Genomic DNA, 20,183 nt, shown 5'->3' on the forward strand with positions numbered 1-20,183 from the left:
GTTTCCAGCATAGAGACATACAAAAGTATACATGGACGCAACCTACGCGGAACCTTAAATAAATCACTAATTATGTTGTGATTAAACAACAAAGTAGGATAAGACCCACTATGAATATTCAGAATACCCTAAATATTATTTGGATATGAATCCAATATGAATCTATAAGATTCTTACCCAAAAACACAATAGTTTATTTGAAAAGAACTTCATTTTTCTTTTGTCGTTCATTTAGAACAAAAGTCAGTGTAATAACTATAAATATGAGTAATTTAGAAATGATTAGTGACGATGCTCTGTACATTCCTGCCACTATTTCAGCAAGTGTCTGAAAAGTAAAATTACATATTTTTCTTAGGTCTTTTTCCGACGACGGTTAAATCAGAAGCGATCAAAAAGACGGTTTTTTTGAGACAAGGGCCACAATCCACTATGTACGAACTTATAAAAGACGGCCCAGTGTGGCGAAAGAAAAAGAAAGGATTCTGGCTGGTGCCCATCGAGTATTACCGAATTTTCATTTATCAGCTACACGTGAAACAATATATCATATGTATTCAGTGAATAACTTACCAACTTTAAATAAACTTTTGAGTGAATTAAGAAACAAAGAAATAATCCCCGAGTGTCATAAAATTACTTTTTAGAGGTTTTTAAAATCTAATCTTTGGACAGAAAAGAAATTTACGATTGTTGTCAGAACAACGAATATACAAATATAACCACCTTTGTTAATACCTGATGTCTTTCCTTAATGTACGTATACCTATATGTCCGAGGCCTATCTTTTATCGTTTATAAAAATGCCCTGATCGGCCCCTGGGCGAGAAGAGTGTAGTCCCTGTGTAATCCTTGCATTGTATCTGTTTTTAAAAATTTGTGTCTGGCTGTGTGGGTATTTACCCTAAAGCCAAAAAAAATCTAATGGTTTTATGTTTAAAACAGTGAATAAACGGCAGGCAATTATGGAATCCAGTCGTTTAATAAAGTGGAGGTTCGATTATTTGGAGAGTTTAAGGTCTTTTAGGAGTGAAGGAAAGAACTTGTATTATTTGGATGAAACTTGGTTTGACATCCACGATATAGTTAAAAAATGTTGGAACGATGGTAGTAAGAATTACGTCACCAATTTTCCTCCCTCTAGAGGGAAGAGAATTTGTATTTTACATTGTGAGGGAGAATCAGGATGGGCAAAAGATGCTTTATTACTCTTTGCTAAGAGTAAAGTGATTGTCACTTAGATTATCGTCAATATATGGGTAGTACTTTGTTTGAAAAGTGGTTTGAGCAGCAATTACTAGCTAAATTAAAAAGAAATAGTGTTATTATTTTGGATAATGCTCCGTATCATCATTGTAGACTAGAGAGTAAAATTCCAAATACTAATTCAAACAAAGCTCAAATTCTAGAATTTTCATCAAAACATGAAATATACAAGGTGGTCCAGAATTATGTACATTAATTTCTAGAGCTCATAGTACGTCCAAAAATAAGGGTACTTCTTCATGTACACTTTTTTATAAAACTGAATAATAAGGGAGATACAACCCTTTAAAGGGGTGAATTAAAATTATTATTTTTTCAAATATCTTCCAAACGGTTATGAATACGGAGTTCATATTTTGGGAGTGATTATAAGACATTAGGACAATTAATTTTATGTCACCACCTACCACATTACCTATATTACCTATATTAATACAGGGTAGTTTTGGAGGGTAAGTGGGGGTTATTGCGTCACATGTTTTTTAATTTTTACATATTTTAAAAAAATATTTTAAAAATTGTTTCCTTAGACTTTTCTACGCAAAAAAGGTGCTCTTATAATATTACGATCACCGTTTTCGATTTATTTAAACTCGAAGGTATACATGTATTTTATTGTAATCGTTACATTTCTTAATATTCATCAAGTATGCTTTGGAATTGACACTTGTGTTGGCAACAACACTTTAATCTCAAGTAGTCTATGAATTGTCAGTGACGTTTAATAACAATTAAATTATTTTATCTACACTTTTATTGTACTCGACAGTGAAATTTGTTTAACGCGTCTCTTTTGCTATATTTTTAAATTTGTTTGCCCACAATATGGCACACTATTCAAATTCTGAGATGACAGACATACTTTTAGTATTAGGGGAATGTTCGGGAAATGCTGCTGCCGCGGTAAGACGCTACAGAGAAAAGTATCCGAACAGAAATATTCCCAATGCCAGGACTTTTGTAAGTACTGAACGACGACTGAGAGAAACCGGTTGTCTTCAAAGAAGGAATACAGATGCTGGTCGTCGTAGAGATGCAAGAAATGTTCGCGTTAAACAGCAAATATTGGATGCTGTAATAAATGACCCCACAATAAGTACACGCAGGTTAGGATTAAAAACGAATATTTCCCATCAAAGTGTTTTAAGAGTTCTGCATGAAGAGCAATTACATCCTTACCACTATCGACAGGTGCAGGAATTGTTACCTGACCATATACCACTTAGAGTTGATTTTTGTGAAGTATTGCAAAATAAAGTTCAAACTGCACCAATTTTTTTAAGCAACATTCTGTTTACAGACGAGGCCACATTTACAAGACATTTACATTTGTTCAATTCTAAAAATATGCATTTCTGGGCTGAAGAAAATCCAAGGGCTACAATGGAAACTCATTTCCAACACACGTTCAAGATAAACGTTTGGGCAGCTACTTTAGGAAATAGTTTCATAGGATACTACATCTTTCCCGGAAATTTAAATGGTAACATGTATTACAATTTTCTAGACAATATTTTACATGATATTTTGGAAGATATTCCATTACAAATACGAAGAAACATGTTTTTCATGCATGATGGTGCTACACCACATTACACAAGAATTTGTAGAAGGTGGTTACATAAACATTTCCCTGATAGGTGGAGAGGCCGGGGTGCGCATGTACCGATTCATTGGCCTGCTAGTAGTTGTGATCTTAATCCAATGGACTTTACAGTATGGAGTTATTTGAAATCAAAAGTGTATAACACTCCAATTAATACAGTAAATGAATTAAAAAACAAAATTGAACAAGTATTTACCGATTTACAAAACGATCCAGTAACATTAAATGGATTAATGCGTTCGCTAAATAAAAGAATTAAATTATGTATTCAACAAAATGGAGGACATTTTGAACAGTTGTTGTGAAATATTATTTTAGCCATTAATTAAATGTTAAGTATTAATTAAGTTTTCCATTTTTTTGTAATATTATTGCTAACACAAGTGTCAATTCCAAAGCATACTTGATGAATATTAAGAAATGTAACAATTACAATAAAATACATGTATACTTTCGAGTTTAAATAAATCGAAAACGGTGATATTTATCGAAATATTACAAGAGCACCTTTTTTGCGTAGAAAAGTCTAAGGAAACAATTTTTAAAATATTTTTTAAAATATGTAAAAATTAAAAAACATGTGACGCAATAACCCCCACTTACCCTCCAAAACTACCCTGTATTAATATAGGTAATATAGGTAATGTGGTAGGTGGTGACATAAAATTAATTGTCCTAATGTCTTATAATCACTCCCAAAATATGAACTCCGTATTCATAACCGTTTGGAAGATATTTGAAAAAATAATAATTTTAATTCACCCCTTTAAAGGGTTGTATCTCCCTTATTATTCAGTTTTATAAAAAAGTGTACATGAAGAAGTACCCTTATTTTTGGACGTACTATGAGCTCTAGAAATTAATGTACATAATTCTGGACCACCTTGTATTTTATGATTCTTACACAAAAAAAAAACAAACTATTAAAAGTAGTTAAATGTGAAAAAAATTATGTTATCGACAGGCTAGCTGGGAATTATGGATGGAGTAACCTAAAACCACTGTGAATATCCAGAATACCTTAAATACTATTTGGATAATATCCAATACGAATCTACCAGATTCTTACCCAAAACGACAATAGACAGAAGAAATATCGGAGGAAAATACACAAAACTTAAAGAGTATCTGCATACTGTTATGGAAGCATTAGAGAAAGAGGAGAAAACAAAGAAGAAATCCAACACCGTATTGGTGAACATGTGCGATAAAAGACATAATTAGAAAGAAAAGACAAAGTTATGAAAAAAAACTTATTGTAAGAACACCAAAGTATAGAAAAATATATGCCATATACAATTATGAAATACAAAAATGTATGTACAATTGTACTAAGATTGATAGACTATTCGGAAATTCAAAGTCAAGAGCGGCCTGAAAAATAATTATTACATTAAAATTTCAGGCATTACATTAAAAAAAGCTGGAAGGTTTTTAGTAATGCATAATCTTTGACATTAGAACATCATCATGTTCATTAGGAACCCTTCACGGTCATTGGCTTGCTTCAGGACTTCCTTTCATTTTTCTCTATCTAATATGTTTCTTGTCCATGCTCTAATGCGAACTGTTTCCAGATTCTGTTCCACGGCGTCGAAATATCTAAGTGTAGGTCTTTTATTTTTTTTTATTTTGGAAATAAAAAGACGCATACAATTGTCTTGGGTAGCTTTCGGCAAGTTAAGCTTTATTTTGAAGAATAAAGATATACCAATGTGTCTAAAACCTAGAGTTTATGACAAATGTATCTTGCCTGTAACTACATATGGACTGGAGACCATGGCCTTTACAAAGAAAATCTTAGAGCAGTTCAGTACAACCCAAAGAACGATAGAGAGGGCCATGCTAGGGATTGGTTTGAGAGACAGGATTCGAAATAACGACATTCATCAAAGAACAAAGATTACTGATGTCGCAGAACGTATAGCAAGGCTCAAGTGGCAATGGATCGGACATGTTGCCCGAGATAATCCCAAAAAATGGACACAGAGATTAACAAACTGGAGACCAAGAGAAAACAGGCGAGGAGTAGGCAGACCACAGAAGAGGTGGGCAGATGATCTCAAACAAGTCATGGGCAAGCAGTGGATGAGAATTGCCAAGAGTAGAAATCAATGAAAGCAAATAGAAGAGGCCTATGTCCAGTGGATGAATACAGGCCAAAGAAGAAGAAGAAGAGGTGCTGCTCTTACTGTATTTCCTACTGGGTAGGCTATGTCTACGTTAACTTCAAAGGCTGAGGACAGATTTCCCTGGACACGTACCTGACACACTACCTTCTCCATTATTAACTTCACGAGTTTCATCTTCAGGAGTTCACAAGTTCCTATGCAGCCTTTAAGTCTACAAACAAGTGAAGTATTTGTCTCAGCGTGAAAATCTGGTGAGTAGCCGATTTATCAGCTATATAACCCGTCTGATATTTTCTAACTAACATTTTTGCGTATGGTCTTCGGCGACTATAAAGAAGTGTGGAAAATGTTTTATAAACGCTGCTAAATAAAGTTTAATACAACAAGCCAGAAAGATAAAAGAAACTATATAAATGAGATGTTAAATTAGTCAGAGAAAGCAGCGCAAGAAACGACCTACGAACATACTATACAATTATAAGAAACCTAACAGGAGAAGCACAAAGAAATATACGAGAAGTTAAGGATAAATAAGGAAACATAATAAAAAATCAAAAAGAAATACTACTAAGATGGAAGGAATACTTTGAGGAAATATATACTAAGTATGAAATAAAATAAATTACGGAAGATGAAAAAGAATCACCAGAGCTAAAAATAAATATTAGAGAAATTACAAGAGAAGAAATTGGATATACACTAAAACTTTTAAAGAATAGAAAAGGCGCAGGAATAATATATCCATAGACCTACTAAAAGCAGATGCTGAGCAATCAATAGAAAAGCTACATACACTTTTGAACAAGATATGGGCAGACGAAGAATAAAAGAAGTGGAAAGAGGGATTGATAATAAAAATGCAATATTTGGCGGCAATAACACTATTAAGCGTCGCATCCAAAGTGTTGAACAAAATCATATTGGAAAGATTAAAGCTGGAACAAGATAAAAAACTGAGAAGTAACCAAGCCGACGTCCGTGCCAAATGCTCCACCATTGACCACATTGGCACTCTTAGAATTATCTTGGAACGAACAAATAAATGGGATAAAACTATTAATGTGAGTTTTATCGACTTTGAAAAGGCATTAGACCGCGCAAATAGGGTACAGATGTAACAATCCTAAGATTATATGGGATAACATTTTTATTAAACTCTTCTACGAAGGATACAACGCCAAACTGGAACAATCAGGTAAAGTAACAGAAGAAATAGCCTTAGAAAGTGGAGTCAAACAAGGTTGTGTACTATCACCTACCCAATTCCTTATTATAATAGATTGGGTAATGAGAAAAGTAACTGACGATCGAACAGGCATCAGATGGAACCTATTCAAACAGTCAAATATCAAATTTGCGGATGACTGACTTTTGGCCAAGAAACGCATAAGCGCCCCATACTCCACAAGGAGGGATGGAACTACAGTGAGGAAATAATGTTCATCATTCTGGGTGACTTATTGTTTGATAGCTTATTTATTGCTTCATTTCGTCGTTTTCTCTTACTAGTTTATTTTATAGGTCTACATCTATTCGTCTTTTCTCGCGTTCTGCTTCACTTTCTGACTTAAAAAGTTCACCGAAGTGTTCTCTCCATCGGATTAGTATTTTCTATTTGTTTGTTTTTTACACCGTGTTTACATCATTTTTTTACGTGGTGTTATTCTAGGTTAGCATGTTATTTATTTCTTCGATATCTCGTAGTGGTTATTCATATAAAGTTGTTTCCTTCGCGTCTATAGCGTCCGCACATTTCTATGATCACAATCTCTTATCCGTATTACAGTTAGTATTAGATCTCAAGACGAAAAAAGAATAATCACTGAGGTTTGCACACAACTGGTATACTGAGGATTAAGTTATACGTTTTTAAACGTGTACTAAATGAAAAAGAACTTACATGTTTTTCGATGCCTTCTATAGTAAAGTTGTCATATTGTTTAATAAAACAATCTGTTAGGTTTTCAAAAGTTTCTATAGTTTTGTTGGTCCACCAATGTACATAGTCACCATATTTGTTGTATTTTCGTCCTAAAATATACAAATTGTAGAGTAATTTTCAAGAAGGATAAATTTGTTAAAAGTAAATATTCAATAATTATTTTTATCTAAAATACAGTTTAGAAATAACTTGAACCTAATAGATTCTATTGAACAGGTGTTGAGGTCTCGGGCAGTTTAGGTATTTACTTATCTACGTTTACACTTATATGTGAATTTTACGGGTCTACTGCAAAACTTTTTTATGTAGACGAAGTAAAAATATTTTTTTTTAAGTTTCACATTAATTTATTTTATGTAGATTAATGTAAAAATTAGATAAGACTTTTATATAAATACATTGTACTCATAACTGCGGTACTGATCACTGAAAGTACTTGAAATGAGTAGGTACTTAAGTACTTTGGTTAAGCACTTTAAGTAGAAACAAAAACTAGATGAGTGTTTGCAACGCCTCTATTATTGGCAAAGGTAAGTGAAACTATTGAAACAAAGTTAAAAAAATCAAAACAATATTTGATTTTTTTTTAGTTTTATAAGTTCCTATTTAAAAGTTTCAAAACACCAGAAGGATATTATTCGTAACGTAATGTTTGATTTTTTTAAAGAGTTTATTCACATTAATTTTCTAATTAAATCCAAAATTCGTACCAAAGTTTCATATAGTAATCATACTAAAATGTACACAATTAAAAATAAACTTGAAAACATTATTACTAGATTGATAGATATGTAGATTAGACGATTCATCAAGCCGTCTGGCGGCACTCGAATCTAGAACTACTTAAATGGATATTATTAAATTTATTAAACTAGCAATATGCCAATAGTATGGCTCAATCCAGCAGAGTTAAAAACGCTTATTTCTGAAATAAATTTTATAAGTAAAACTTGCTGGAAAATGCCAAAATATAATTTTTATACCACAAATCATCCTGATGAGAAAGGAAACCACACACGAAAGTTCTGAAATAATTATCAAAAGTAGAATAAAACATTGCGAACTACGGGTGCCTGTCCGTTCCGAACGTTAGAGATCATTCTGGCTATGATGACTTTGTTGGTTGCTATAAGAAATAGCTGTGTTGAGGTCTTTCTATACCATGCTCTCAGGTTAGCAAGCCAGGAAATTCTTCTTCGTCCTGGGAACTACAGGCAACTGTATAGGTACTCGGTTTACTGATCCCAGTCCCAACTTTCTAGTTAATTTAGTAATTATTTTGTGCTACGTTAAATGAAGTTTGACCGAATGGCAGTGGCTGAAAATTACTATACAACCAATCATACGCACCCATAGACAATATTTAAACAAAAAATATTTACATGCAGTTTATTAACAAGATAAAACTGCATCAATTGAAACAAAAGTTTATTTTTTAAAATTTTATAGCCGTTTATAGATCAGTATTTACAAATGAAAAGTTTTTAATAAATATACACTCCAGTTATTTATGATTATTTTTCTTTTTTCGATGAAAGAAGTCTGTAATATTAAGTTTACATTAAATTATTAATAGTGAAAGTTAAGAATTTTTGCGTTGTATGTTTCCCAAAATCGTATGATCAGAAATCAAAGAAGCCCTGAAGAAAATGAAAAATAATCGAACCCCGGGTGAAGATGGAATAGTATCAGAATCACTAAAAATTGGAGGGGATGTATTACTTGAAAAATTTAAACAACTTTTCAATATCTGCCTTCACAGCGCCAATATTCCAACAGACTGGAACAACGCTACTATGATTCTATTACACAAAGCAGGAGACAAAGCAAATTTAGAGAATTACAGACCGATTAGCCTCCTCAGCCATATATATAAGTTATTTACGCGAATACTAAATAAGAGAATGGAAAGAAAATTAGAGACTTATCAACTAAGGGAACAGGCATGATTCAAAGTATACAAAGTATAAAAACCATAATAGAGAAAGCAGTGGAATACAATAAACCTCTAGTTCTAATATTTATCGATTTTCACAAAGCCTTTGACACAGTTGAGCTAAGCAAAATATTACAGGCGCTTAAAGAATGCAGGCTAGATTATAGATATACTAAATTATTATACAAAATATACCTGCAGGCAACAACCACTGTCAGATTACATACTAACAGTAATCGCATAAAAATAGAACGGGGGGTTAGACAAGGAGACCCAATGTCACCTAAACTTTTTAATACGGTGCTAGAACATGCTTTTAAGAATTTGGATTGGATGACAAAGGGAATAAAAATAGATGGAGAATATCTAAACAACTTACGTTTCGCCGATGATATACTTATAATAGCTGAAGATTTAGGTATGGCAAGAGAGATGGTACAGGAACTCGTTGTGGCTACAGAAAATGTAGGTTTAAATATAAATATCTCGAAAACAAAAATCATGACCAATTTGGTACCCAACCAGAACATCAGTATTGGTGGAAAAGAAATAGAACTCGTAGATAGATATAAATACCTGGGACATGAAATTATGATTGGCAGGGATAACCAGACTCATGAACTGAAGAGAAGAATCGGCCTTGGGTGGTCAGCATTTGGAAAACTGAGAGAAACTTTTAAAAGTGAGCTGCCCACATGCCTAAAGAGAAAGGTATTTGATCAGTGCGTCCTCCAAGTCTTGACGTACGGAGCAGAAACACTTACCTTAACAAAAGCAGCAGCTACCAAACTGAGAGTCACGCAGAGAAGAATGGAGCGGTCCATGTTAGGAATAACTCTGCGAGACAGAATAACCAATGAAGACATCAGGAGAAGAACCGGAGTGACTGACATCATAGAGAAGATAGCCAGACTAAAATGGAGATGGACAGGACACATAGCCAGAATGACAGATGGGCGATAGACAAAGAGGTTATTGGAATGGAGGCCAAGGAAAGACAAGAGAAGCGTCGATCGACCACCTACAAGATGGACTGACGATTTAAGAAGACTCAATAAAAACTAGATAAGAGCGGCGCAAGATAGACGGGGTTGGAAACATGAGGAAGAGGCCTATGTTCAGCAGTGGACTCTTGAGGCTGGATGATGATGATGTTTCCCAAAATGAATAGGTCAAAATTTTACTAAGCTGAGCAACTGGACTATATCAGAACCGCAGGCTACAAACATAGTAACTGAAGACTGGAGAGTGCCAATCATTAAATAAGCATTATACTGTTCTCCCTAGTAGACAATTAAAGTCAGAATCATTATTAAATTCAATTTTCTGATTTTTTTAAATCACTTGGATAAAGAGTCCTCGCCATACGCACGGTGCGAATCATCCTTTTTGGGGTTCTAGATTGATGAACCCGTGTGGCTGACAACTATTTCAGGCATTTAACCCCTTAAGAAACTATCCCGAGATAATTCGTCTTACACTTGTTGTATCTAAAATAACTAACCCGAGATATATCGTTTTGAGGTATTTAGTGGGAATTTAAGCGATTTATTTCGTTTTTTCGAGTCGGGCTTTCGAAATTTGAACGAATTTAGACGGAGTAGTTGTTACAAGTCCTGGGTGCGTAATATTAGACAATGTCGAACGGTCGAGGATTTGTTTCATATAACTGCCGATCGAGAAACATTTCATCAGCTTGCGTACGACGATAGACAACTCTTAAAAACAAGCACGGCACACAAAGAAGAAGTTGTTACAAGGTTGTGTGCCGTTAATAAAACGATGGAAGAGGAATAGGACTTGTAAATGACCTCAGTATATAAACAACACGTGCTGCGTTCGGTTGTGTATACGAAATAGAATCGTTATTTTATTCACTATGAATTCTAGCTAGGGTAGTGATGATTCAGATGACAGTTTTGAGCTAGATATATCAGGAACATCAGAAAGTGACAGATCAAGTGACTCAGATTTAAATGAAGATGATGACAGTGCAACTGGTTTCCTTCAAGCAGTATGGCAATGGCAGACCGGCCAGGACCGGCTCCATCCAGGTTTTCTTTTACTGGGAAATCGGAGTGTCTTTTCGATATACAGAATGTTGAAAATAAGGTTAAGCTTTTCAATATGTTCTTCGATGATGGACTAGTGGCCAAATTGTTCAAGGAACAAATCGTTTTGCTCACAAAAGGCGATCAGGCTTTTGTAGAGTTATAAAAGAGAACAAAGGGACACCAAAGGATACGGATGAAATGCGAGTATTTTTGCAATTATATTAGCTTGGTAAATAAACCAGTACACTAGCTTTATTGGTCCAAAAAACCAATAATTAAAACATCTTTTTTTTTCCGTAAGATAATGAAATATAAAAGGTTCCTCAAAATAAAGCAATACCTGTATTTCTCTAATAATGAATCTTTCGACAAAGATACTCACCCAAGTCAGAAACAGAAAGATCTGGGAAGTTTATGAACACCTAAATGCTAAGTACAAATCTTTGTATAATTTGGAAAGGGATGTAACAATTGACGAGAGCTTACTTCTCTACAAGGCAGACTCAGATGGACTCAATACATTTCAAACAAAAGGGTACGATTTCCAAATTATAAAGAACTACATGCTGTGTGAATCCTCCTCCGTATATATTTGGCATAACATAATTTATACAGAAAATAATAAAAAGTTTGACGAACAATATAAAGATCTAGTGTCAATACGTATTGTGATGACACTAATGTTATGAACTACTTTCGACAGTGTCGAACATTGGGCAGTGAAAAGTTCTTTGATTAACAGCAGAATTGACCACATATATACGGAACTAATAGCCAATATATATAAGGAAGCCAAAACAACAATTAAAGTATATGAAGGAACAAAATCAATACAAATACAAATACAAATACAGGGTGACACAATATCACCGAAACTTTTCAATCAGGCTCTGAAAGATATTTTTAAAAGATTAGAATGGGAAGAAAAAGGTATAAAAATTTGTGGACAACGCTTGAACTATCTAAGGTACGCTGATGATATCGCATTGATAACCGATAAAAAAGAGTTATTTATTAAAAAAAGAATTATTTGAAATGATGAAAGAACTGGACGTAGAAGCTGGAAAGATAGGCCTTAATATGAATTACAGCAAGACAAAAATCATAAAAAATACAGATGAAGACATCACAATGAGGATCGGTTAAGATGAAATGGAACAAGATCAGGATTATATATATATCAGGGTCAAACTATAAAACGTAACAAAGAAATCCAAAAAGCAGATACAAAAAGACGAGTTAGACTGGCATGGGCGGCATTTGGCAAACTAAGCTACATTCTTAAAAACAAAAGATATCCACAGCATCTTAAGACCAAAGTATACAATCAATGCGTACTCCGTGTTCTCACTTATGGTTCCCAAACGTGGACATTTACAAAAGCAAACATGGACAAAATCATAAAAGCCCAAAGAGCAATGGAAAGACAAATGTTGCACATAAGACTAATGGATAAAAAGAGAAACGAGTGGATAAGAGTGAAAACAAAAGTGAGGGATGTTAGACAATAAGTTACAAAATTGAAATGGAGATTTGAAGGACACAATATAAGACAAAAAGAAGACCGATGGAACAAAATTTATTTTGCTACAAAGATAGCTACATATAGATGTTTGCTACAAAGATAGAGGTGTTTTCAAGAGGAAGACATTCAACGCTTCCAAATTCACTTAATCTTACTTGTCGACATTTCCCAGAAGTTGTTTTTGTCATAGGGAAAAAAGCTCGTCCAACTAGAGTGTGTGAGTGTGCAGTAAGGCGAAGTATGTATCTGGAAAGAAGTTGAGGCGCGAATCAAGGTACTTCTGTCCTGATTGTGATGTGGGTCTTTCTGTGACACCCTGCTTCAAGACGTACTATATGGTAACTAACTTTTAGTTTCTCTTGTTTGTGTTCATTATTATAAAAATATAAATACATATATGCTTGTCTTGTTCTTTACGCTATAATGCAACTGTAAGATCTTCTGAATAAACACTTTTTGATCATCATCCAAGCGTGCATAAAAACTTTTGTTGTCTAGTTTGCTGACAATGGCTTCTAGATGAAACACGAACACACAATGCTCTAGGTAAAGTAAACAACAAAACCTTTTGCTCCCAGGTTTTATTTATCCAAAAACCCGTCAACGAGATATCTCAGGATAGTTATTATATATATATATATATATATATATATATATATATATATATATATATATATATGTATATATATATAGTAAACTCTTAAATATTGGGGAAATCTGCAAGAAATACTCTAATGTGTATCAATTGTTTCGCCGAACGTTTTCGCCAAAGAGAATTAATTTGGCTTCTTCAGGGCTGAAAGAGAATAAATTATAATTAGCTACCATATATTATCTATTAAAACATTATTGATCTTACCGTAACTTAGAATTGTAGAGTTAGAATATTAAAAAACTTTGCTAGTAACATAGTGGTGTTTTTTGTTACTATGTGCAAAAAAAGTTTTTTATAAGGATTAAAATAATTATAATTTATTCTCTTTCAGCCCTGAAGAAGCCTTTCTCTTTGGCGAAAACGTTCGGCGAAACAATTGATACACATTAGAGTATTTCTTGCAGATTTCCCCAATATTTAAGAGTTTACTATTTAACTAATCTGCAAAGATTAAATTTCTTTTCTTTTTAGAGGAACATGGGGTTCTATAACAACATACGGGTTAATTATGGTGCTGAGGCGTTGAGGTTGCTCAAGGATTACCAAAAAACTAATGTAAGACTAGCAAAAGAAAGGAATCGGAGACTTTTTTCGTCGTTCTAAAGGTATAACACCAAAACACATTGTTCATGCCACCTCCTCTGTCCAAAACTATATTCACAGAAATGGTTTCTGGCAATTGCAGGGATGTCAACAAATTAACAGGTTAGATAGCAAACTTTTAAATGTTGAGATTGCAACCAATCATAGAGTTCTCAAACAGTTAGAAAAATCACTCACTGAACAAAAAACCGATATCATTAGATCAACCTCGGAATATGATTGGATGCAATTTTCACATATTCAATCTATTAGATATAATAAAATATTTTATTCAATTAAATCAGACAATATCAAAAAAATTAACTCACTATATCAGTCTTGTTGTAAATCTGTTCTTAAAACTGATCCAAAATGGATTAAAAATTTATCTACCACAACTATTCCTGATGATATTCTAGGTTTCTTGGCATTAGGAAATAAATTTAGCATCGAACCAAAGTTAGGAAAAGATTTTCAAGTAAAAACACTTTTAGCAGACTTAGAATACATAATTTCTTCATTGCCATCTGAATTAGAACAAAACTTAATCCGATCAAGAACCACCAACATTATCACTAATCACATTTTGAATACTTCTAAATCATCTAATACTTTTTTTCATAACTTATATACTAAAACTAAAAAATTTCTTAAATACAATCCTGAGCTCTTAGTGACAAAAGCAGACAAAGGCAATGTTACAGTCATCTTAGAAAGAACTCACTACTTACAACTGTGTTCTTCTCTTATAGATAATGATAGATCTTATGTTTCACTTACATCCAATCCCACTTCTTCTCTGCAAAGGAAATGCAATACATTAATCGCATCCTTAGCCTCTTCCAATGAGATTGACCGTAACACAAAGAAAAAACTAACAACATATAATGGGAACATTGCAAAGTTTTATGCTTTGCCAAAAATCCACAAACCAACACTATCGGTTCGTCCCATAGTAGCTTCCATTGGAACACCCACTGAAAATATCTCAGCTTTTGTTACAGACATACTTACTAATGCATATAATTATGAAAGTCAATATTACATTAAAGATTCTTTTGAGATGGTAAATAAATATAATGGCTACATACTTCCATCAAATTATGTCCTCGTTAGCCTTGACGTTGTATCCTTATTCAGCAATGTTCATCTAGGAATATGTTTGACATCAATAGAGATCAACTGGGACCGTATTAGAGGTTGTTGTTCCATGTTTTACGACAGATTCATCAGCATCGTCGAATTTCTCTTTAACAACACTTACTTCTCATTTAATGATAAATTCTATCAACAAACTTTCGGTACCCCTATGGGAGCTAAGATTTCTCCTATCATTGCAACTTACGTTATGGATTATGTATTAGACTCAGTCATTCCTTTACTATCCTTTAATATTCCATTTATTAAAAAATATGTTGATGATATCATTTTGGCTATACCCAATGACAAGGTAGATGAACTATTAGACACTTTTAATGGTTATGACCCCTACATCCAGTTCACTATAGAGAGGGAAGATGGTAATTGGTCCGTCCCCTTTCTCGACATAAGGATGATCAGGGAAACCAACAACATCAAAATAGATTGGTATCAAAAACCGACCCATTCTGGTAGATACCTTAACTACAACTCATACCATAATAATTCTACCAAAGTCAACTTAATCAAACAGATGAAAAATAGAGTAACAAAACTATCAGATCCTTCATTTCATACAAAAAACCTACAAATCCTACAGAAACTTTTTATTTCAAACGCTTATCCAACACCATTAGTTAATAAGATTTTGTTTAATACTATCCATGACGAAGATATTTCACCTTCCTTCGCGACTAACAATGCTGATCCTGATGTCTTAAGTGGGAACCCAGTCTCTGATACTCCTATAAACAAATATTTTTCATTACCATATTTCAGAGATATCACTCCGGGGTTAACAAGGATTCTGAAAAGTGTTGAAAATAGCTTTGGCAATAATAATAACAACATTAAACTTAATGTAGCTTGTAGATCAGCCCTAACAATTAATAATCTTTATTCTAAGATAAAAGATAAGACTCCCATAGATAGGCTTAGTAATATTGTCTACAACATTCCATGTCTCTCTTGCAACAATTCCTACATCGGTCAAACATTTCAATTATTGAAATCACGTATTACACTACACAAAAGTGATTCTCGACTTCACCCTGACCGTTGTGCATTAGCCAAACATGTCCATTCCACTGGTCATCTCATGGACTATACTAACACCACAATTCTCCACCGTGAGAACAATAAATCTAAAAGAGAGTTCATTGAAATGTCTTATATTTTCCTTAACGATTTCTCCATTAATGTTAAGAGTGACATCAAGAATCTAAGCGATATATACCACCTGTTACTTAAATCAGATACCAAGAACAATACTATATCACAGATTACTAACTTGACTGATATATCCATTAACAACTAACATACCTTTATAATTAATTTTCATTAACAAAAAATATATAACATTCCCTTGCTTTTCTTAGATACGTCTCAATAAGATTCAATAATACATGAACAATATAATATAATTAAATAAAGAAAATCAAAATAATATTTCCCTTTACTGGGATTTAAATTCATTCGTTTTTTACCAATGAACCTTAACGACATAAAGATTCATACCAACTAATAATGAAGTTGTCTGCGCTTGCGTTCTGGCTTAAACAGAACCTCACTTTTAACTATCTAAAAATCAAAAATTTAGTTATTGCCGACATTTCAAAGAATTACCTCCTTTTAAATGTAGTTGCATTGGGTTTTTCGATTAACCTTGGGTAAGCCTTTACGTGTCAAGTTCGAAGCTACCATACATTTCAATCCTTATAAAAAACTTTTTTTGCACATAGTAACAAAAAACACCACTATGTTACTAGCAAAGTTTTTTAATATTCTAACTCTACAATTCTAAGTTACGGTAAGATCAATAATGTTTTAATAGATAATATATGGTAGCTAATTATAATTTATTCTCTTTCAGCCCTGAAGAAGCCAAATTAATTCTCTTTGGCGAAAACGTTCGGCGAAACAATTGATACACATTAGAGTATTTCTTGCAGATTTCCCCAATATTTAAGAGTTTACTATTTAACTAATCTGCAAAGATAAAATTTCTTTTCTATATATATATATATATATATATATATATATATATATATATATATTTTCAACCGTTAAAAAAAAATAAAAAACAACATTGAATAACATTTTTAAATTCTGCAAGAAGTGAAAAAGCAAGTACATTAATAAAAAAAATGGGTTTTTTTGGGACTGTTGTTAAACAAATAAATGGTTCGTTAAGGGGTTAATATTAATAATCTCAAAATCTCAAAAGTCTCTCTACAGATGAATCTACATATTAGCCGACAGACAGAAGAAAACTTCCAGACCTTCTTGATTTCTGTAAAACCAAAGATATAGCAGATAATCACCTAACATCTACTATAGAATATTCATTTGACCTAACGACCGATGACTCACCAGTATTTCTCACCCTGTCTTCTAAAATAAATTGTTTACCGAGACCTTTAGCTTTATTTATCAAAAACACATTGGAATTTATTTCAAGAAACCATTACTAATAACAAACTTATTTCTAAAAACAGAAAAAAACCTGGATACTGCTGTGGATCCTCTCAAATTATGTATAAAGAAGCATGTTGGGAATCCACCCCGTCACCCAACTATAAAACTAGTAAGGAGTTCTAGCCTGAGGCCATTATACAAAAAAATGAAGAATTTTTGTGACCTAAAGAGACCTAAAAAATACATCAATTGCAAAATCTGAAATGAGTCAACACCATTAGAAGCCGCAAATTACAGTGTTTGGGAGGCTAGCAGAAGATTGTTACGACCACAACATATACCGAAAAACTGACATTCGACATGTACTGATGACGAAAGACATAGGTATTTGAACTGCCCATACCAGATGCCTACCAAACTTTTTACAAAAGCCGAAATTGTTGACGCAATACTCAATACTCATAAAAAATAAGCTCCTGCTTATAAGCTAATTAGTGGATTTGTCTTATGTCAATTATGCACAAAATAATATTGCTCAAAATCCACTGTTGTAAACACAAATCTACAACGCTGTATTAAGATTAGGTTATTTTTCTTCACAATGGAAAGCGGTTTAAGTTATTTTAATCCATAAATTCTTCAAACCTTTAGAATCCGTAACTTCATATGGACCCATTAATTTATTACCTTCTCCTTCCTTCCTTTTAAATTGCCTTCTCCTCAATGGAGGTCGGCTACTACAATTGTAAACTCTTTTCTGTCATCAGCTTTTCTTATTAGCTATTCAAAATTTACCCTGTATATTGTCGGATGTTTCTTAGCCACGATAGTCTTTTCCTTCCTAGTCCTTTCTTTCTCTCGATCTTCCCTTTCTTTATTAGTTGAGCATATTGATACTTATTATTTCTCAGTATGTGGCCAAGTTATTTGGTTGTCAAAAAAACTCGCTGCAACTGATCATGTGCACAGAGTTAAATATACTTACGACTTTAGTCCTTCATACTTTACATAATTTAAAAATAGTCTTCACACTGTATATTATACAGTGTGTCCGTAAAGTATGGAATAAATTCAATATTTCTAAAAAAAATCTAAAACACGTCAATTTTTCAGTTTAATGTTCTACATTTTAGAATAAAACTTCATTATACAAGGTGATACACATTGAAATGATGACGTCATCAGCTCTTTTTTTAAGTGTAACACCCTATATTTTATGACATTTTTAGATCGATAAGAATGAGCTGATTCCAAAAAAGTATAATACTCAGGGTCTAACGGATATAATTTGAAAGATATGCGCCTAGAAAATTAATTTTTATTGATTTCTAATATTAATAAATTATAATAAATAACTTGAAAGTTATTCAGTGATTAATACATGAGTTTACCTTAAATGTTCGAATTGTAGCCCTTGTTGTGTTTGACAGTAACCCAAACGTTGTACAAATTCTTGTAGGACCTTGTTTATGGTTTCTTGAGAAATAATGTTTATTTCTTCACGAATTATTGTTTTTAAGTCTTCAATATTTGCAGGTTTCGTTTTATAAACAACATTCTTCAAATGACCTCACATAAAATAATCCAAAGGATTGAGGTCTGGCGACCTCGCTGGCCATTCAATGTGTGCACGTCTTCCAATCTGTTCGGAAAAAATTCGTTTAGGTACCTTTTAACATCTGCAGCATAATGCGGAGGCGCACCATCCTGTTGCAACCATAAATTTTCATCAAAACCTCCAGGATTAATTCTACTGGGGAATAAATTAACTAAAGTAGGTACGAGATACCCTCTTTAAAACCGAAGGTATGCTGGCCCGTTTAAATTACATTCGAAAAAGTAGGGTCCGATGATTCTATTTCTTACAATGCCAGCCCATACGTTTACCTTTTGCGGGTATTGTGTATGATGTTCCCGCATCCAGTTGGGGTTTTCTTTTGACCAGTATCTACAATTCTGACGGTTGACCTCGCCATTTAATGTGAATGTAGTCTCATCACAAAAAATAATATTTTGAACCAAGAGAGGGTTTCGGTGGCTGTTATCCATCATTGTTTCACAAACTTGTATTCTTTTATCTGGTTTATCCTCGTTTAATTCCTGTATAAGTGTGTATCTAAAGGGGTGCCATTTTTCAAGTTTTATTACCTTGTGTACCATTGTTTTGCAAACATCGAGATCACGACTAACTTTACGAACAGAAGTGTGTGCATCTTCAAAAGCAAGTAGAACATCTAATGTTGTATCATAATTTACAGAGGGACGACCTGATTTGCGTGCATTTTCAACCGTACCAGTTTCTCTAAATTTCTTTTCAATCTTATTTACTGATGACTGCGTTATGGGCCTTTCTGGATATTTATCATTAAATAAATTACACACTTCCATCTGAGTTCGCGATTTGTCTCGATATCCAATCATCATGAGTATTTCAATTCTTTGCTTGACAGTCAAATTCATTTCTACTTCAAATTAATTCTAAGCAATAATACAGAACATTCACGAATTAATACAATTATTATACTACTTAATTGTTATTGAACGTTACTAAAAATCATTACATTTCACTAAAAACTAGTAGTAGGCTACTTTTTGCAATTGATATAAATAATTTATTTTCTAAGCGCATATCTTTTAAATTATATCCATTAGACCCTGGGTATTATACTTTTTGGAATCAGCTAATTTTTATTTATCTAAAAATTTCATAAAATATAGGGTGTTACATTAAAAAAAAAGAGCCGATGACGTCATTATCTTAATGTGTATCATCTTTTATAATGAAATTTTGTTGTAGAATGTAGAACATTAAACTTAAAAATCGACGTGTTTTAGATTTTTTTAAAAAAGCTTTTCATTTAGGAAATATCGAATTTATTCCATACTTTACGGACATACTGTATGTCCATACATATTATGTCAAATGTTAA

The 20,183-nt window shown here is 33.0% G+C and overlaps 1 protein-coding gene across 2 annotated transcripts in view; it reads right to left on the bottom strand.

The window, feature by feature from the left end:
* Nep5 (M13 family metallopeptidase neprilysin 5) overlaps positions 1-20,183 on the bottom strand; it is a 144,559-nt gene that overhangs the window by 11,787 nt on the left and 112,589 nt on the right. For both annotated transcript variants that reach the window (XM_072529685.1, XM_072529684.1), the window contains one exon: positions 6,905-7,035. In XM_072529685.1, the coding sequence (XP_072385786.1) occupies positions 6,905-7,035 (131 nt within the window). The remainder of the gene's footprint in view (positions 1-6,904; positions 7,036-20,183) is intronic.

This window comes from Diabrotica undecimpunctata, chromosome 4 (genome assembly GCF_040954645.1).
Source record: "Diabrotica undecimpunctata isolate CICGRU chromosome 4, icDiaUnde3, whole genome shotgun sequence".
NCBI lineage: Eukaryota > Metazoa > Arthropoda > Insecta > Coleoptera > Chrysomelidae > Diabrotica > Diabrotica undecimpunctata.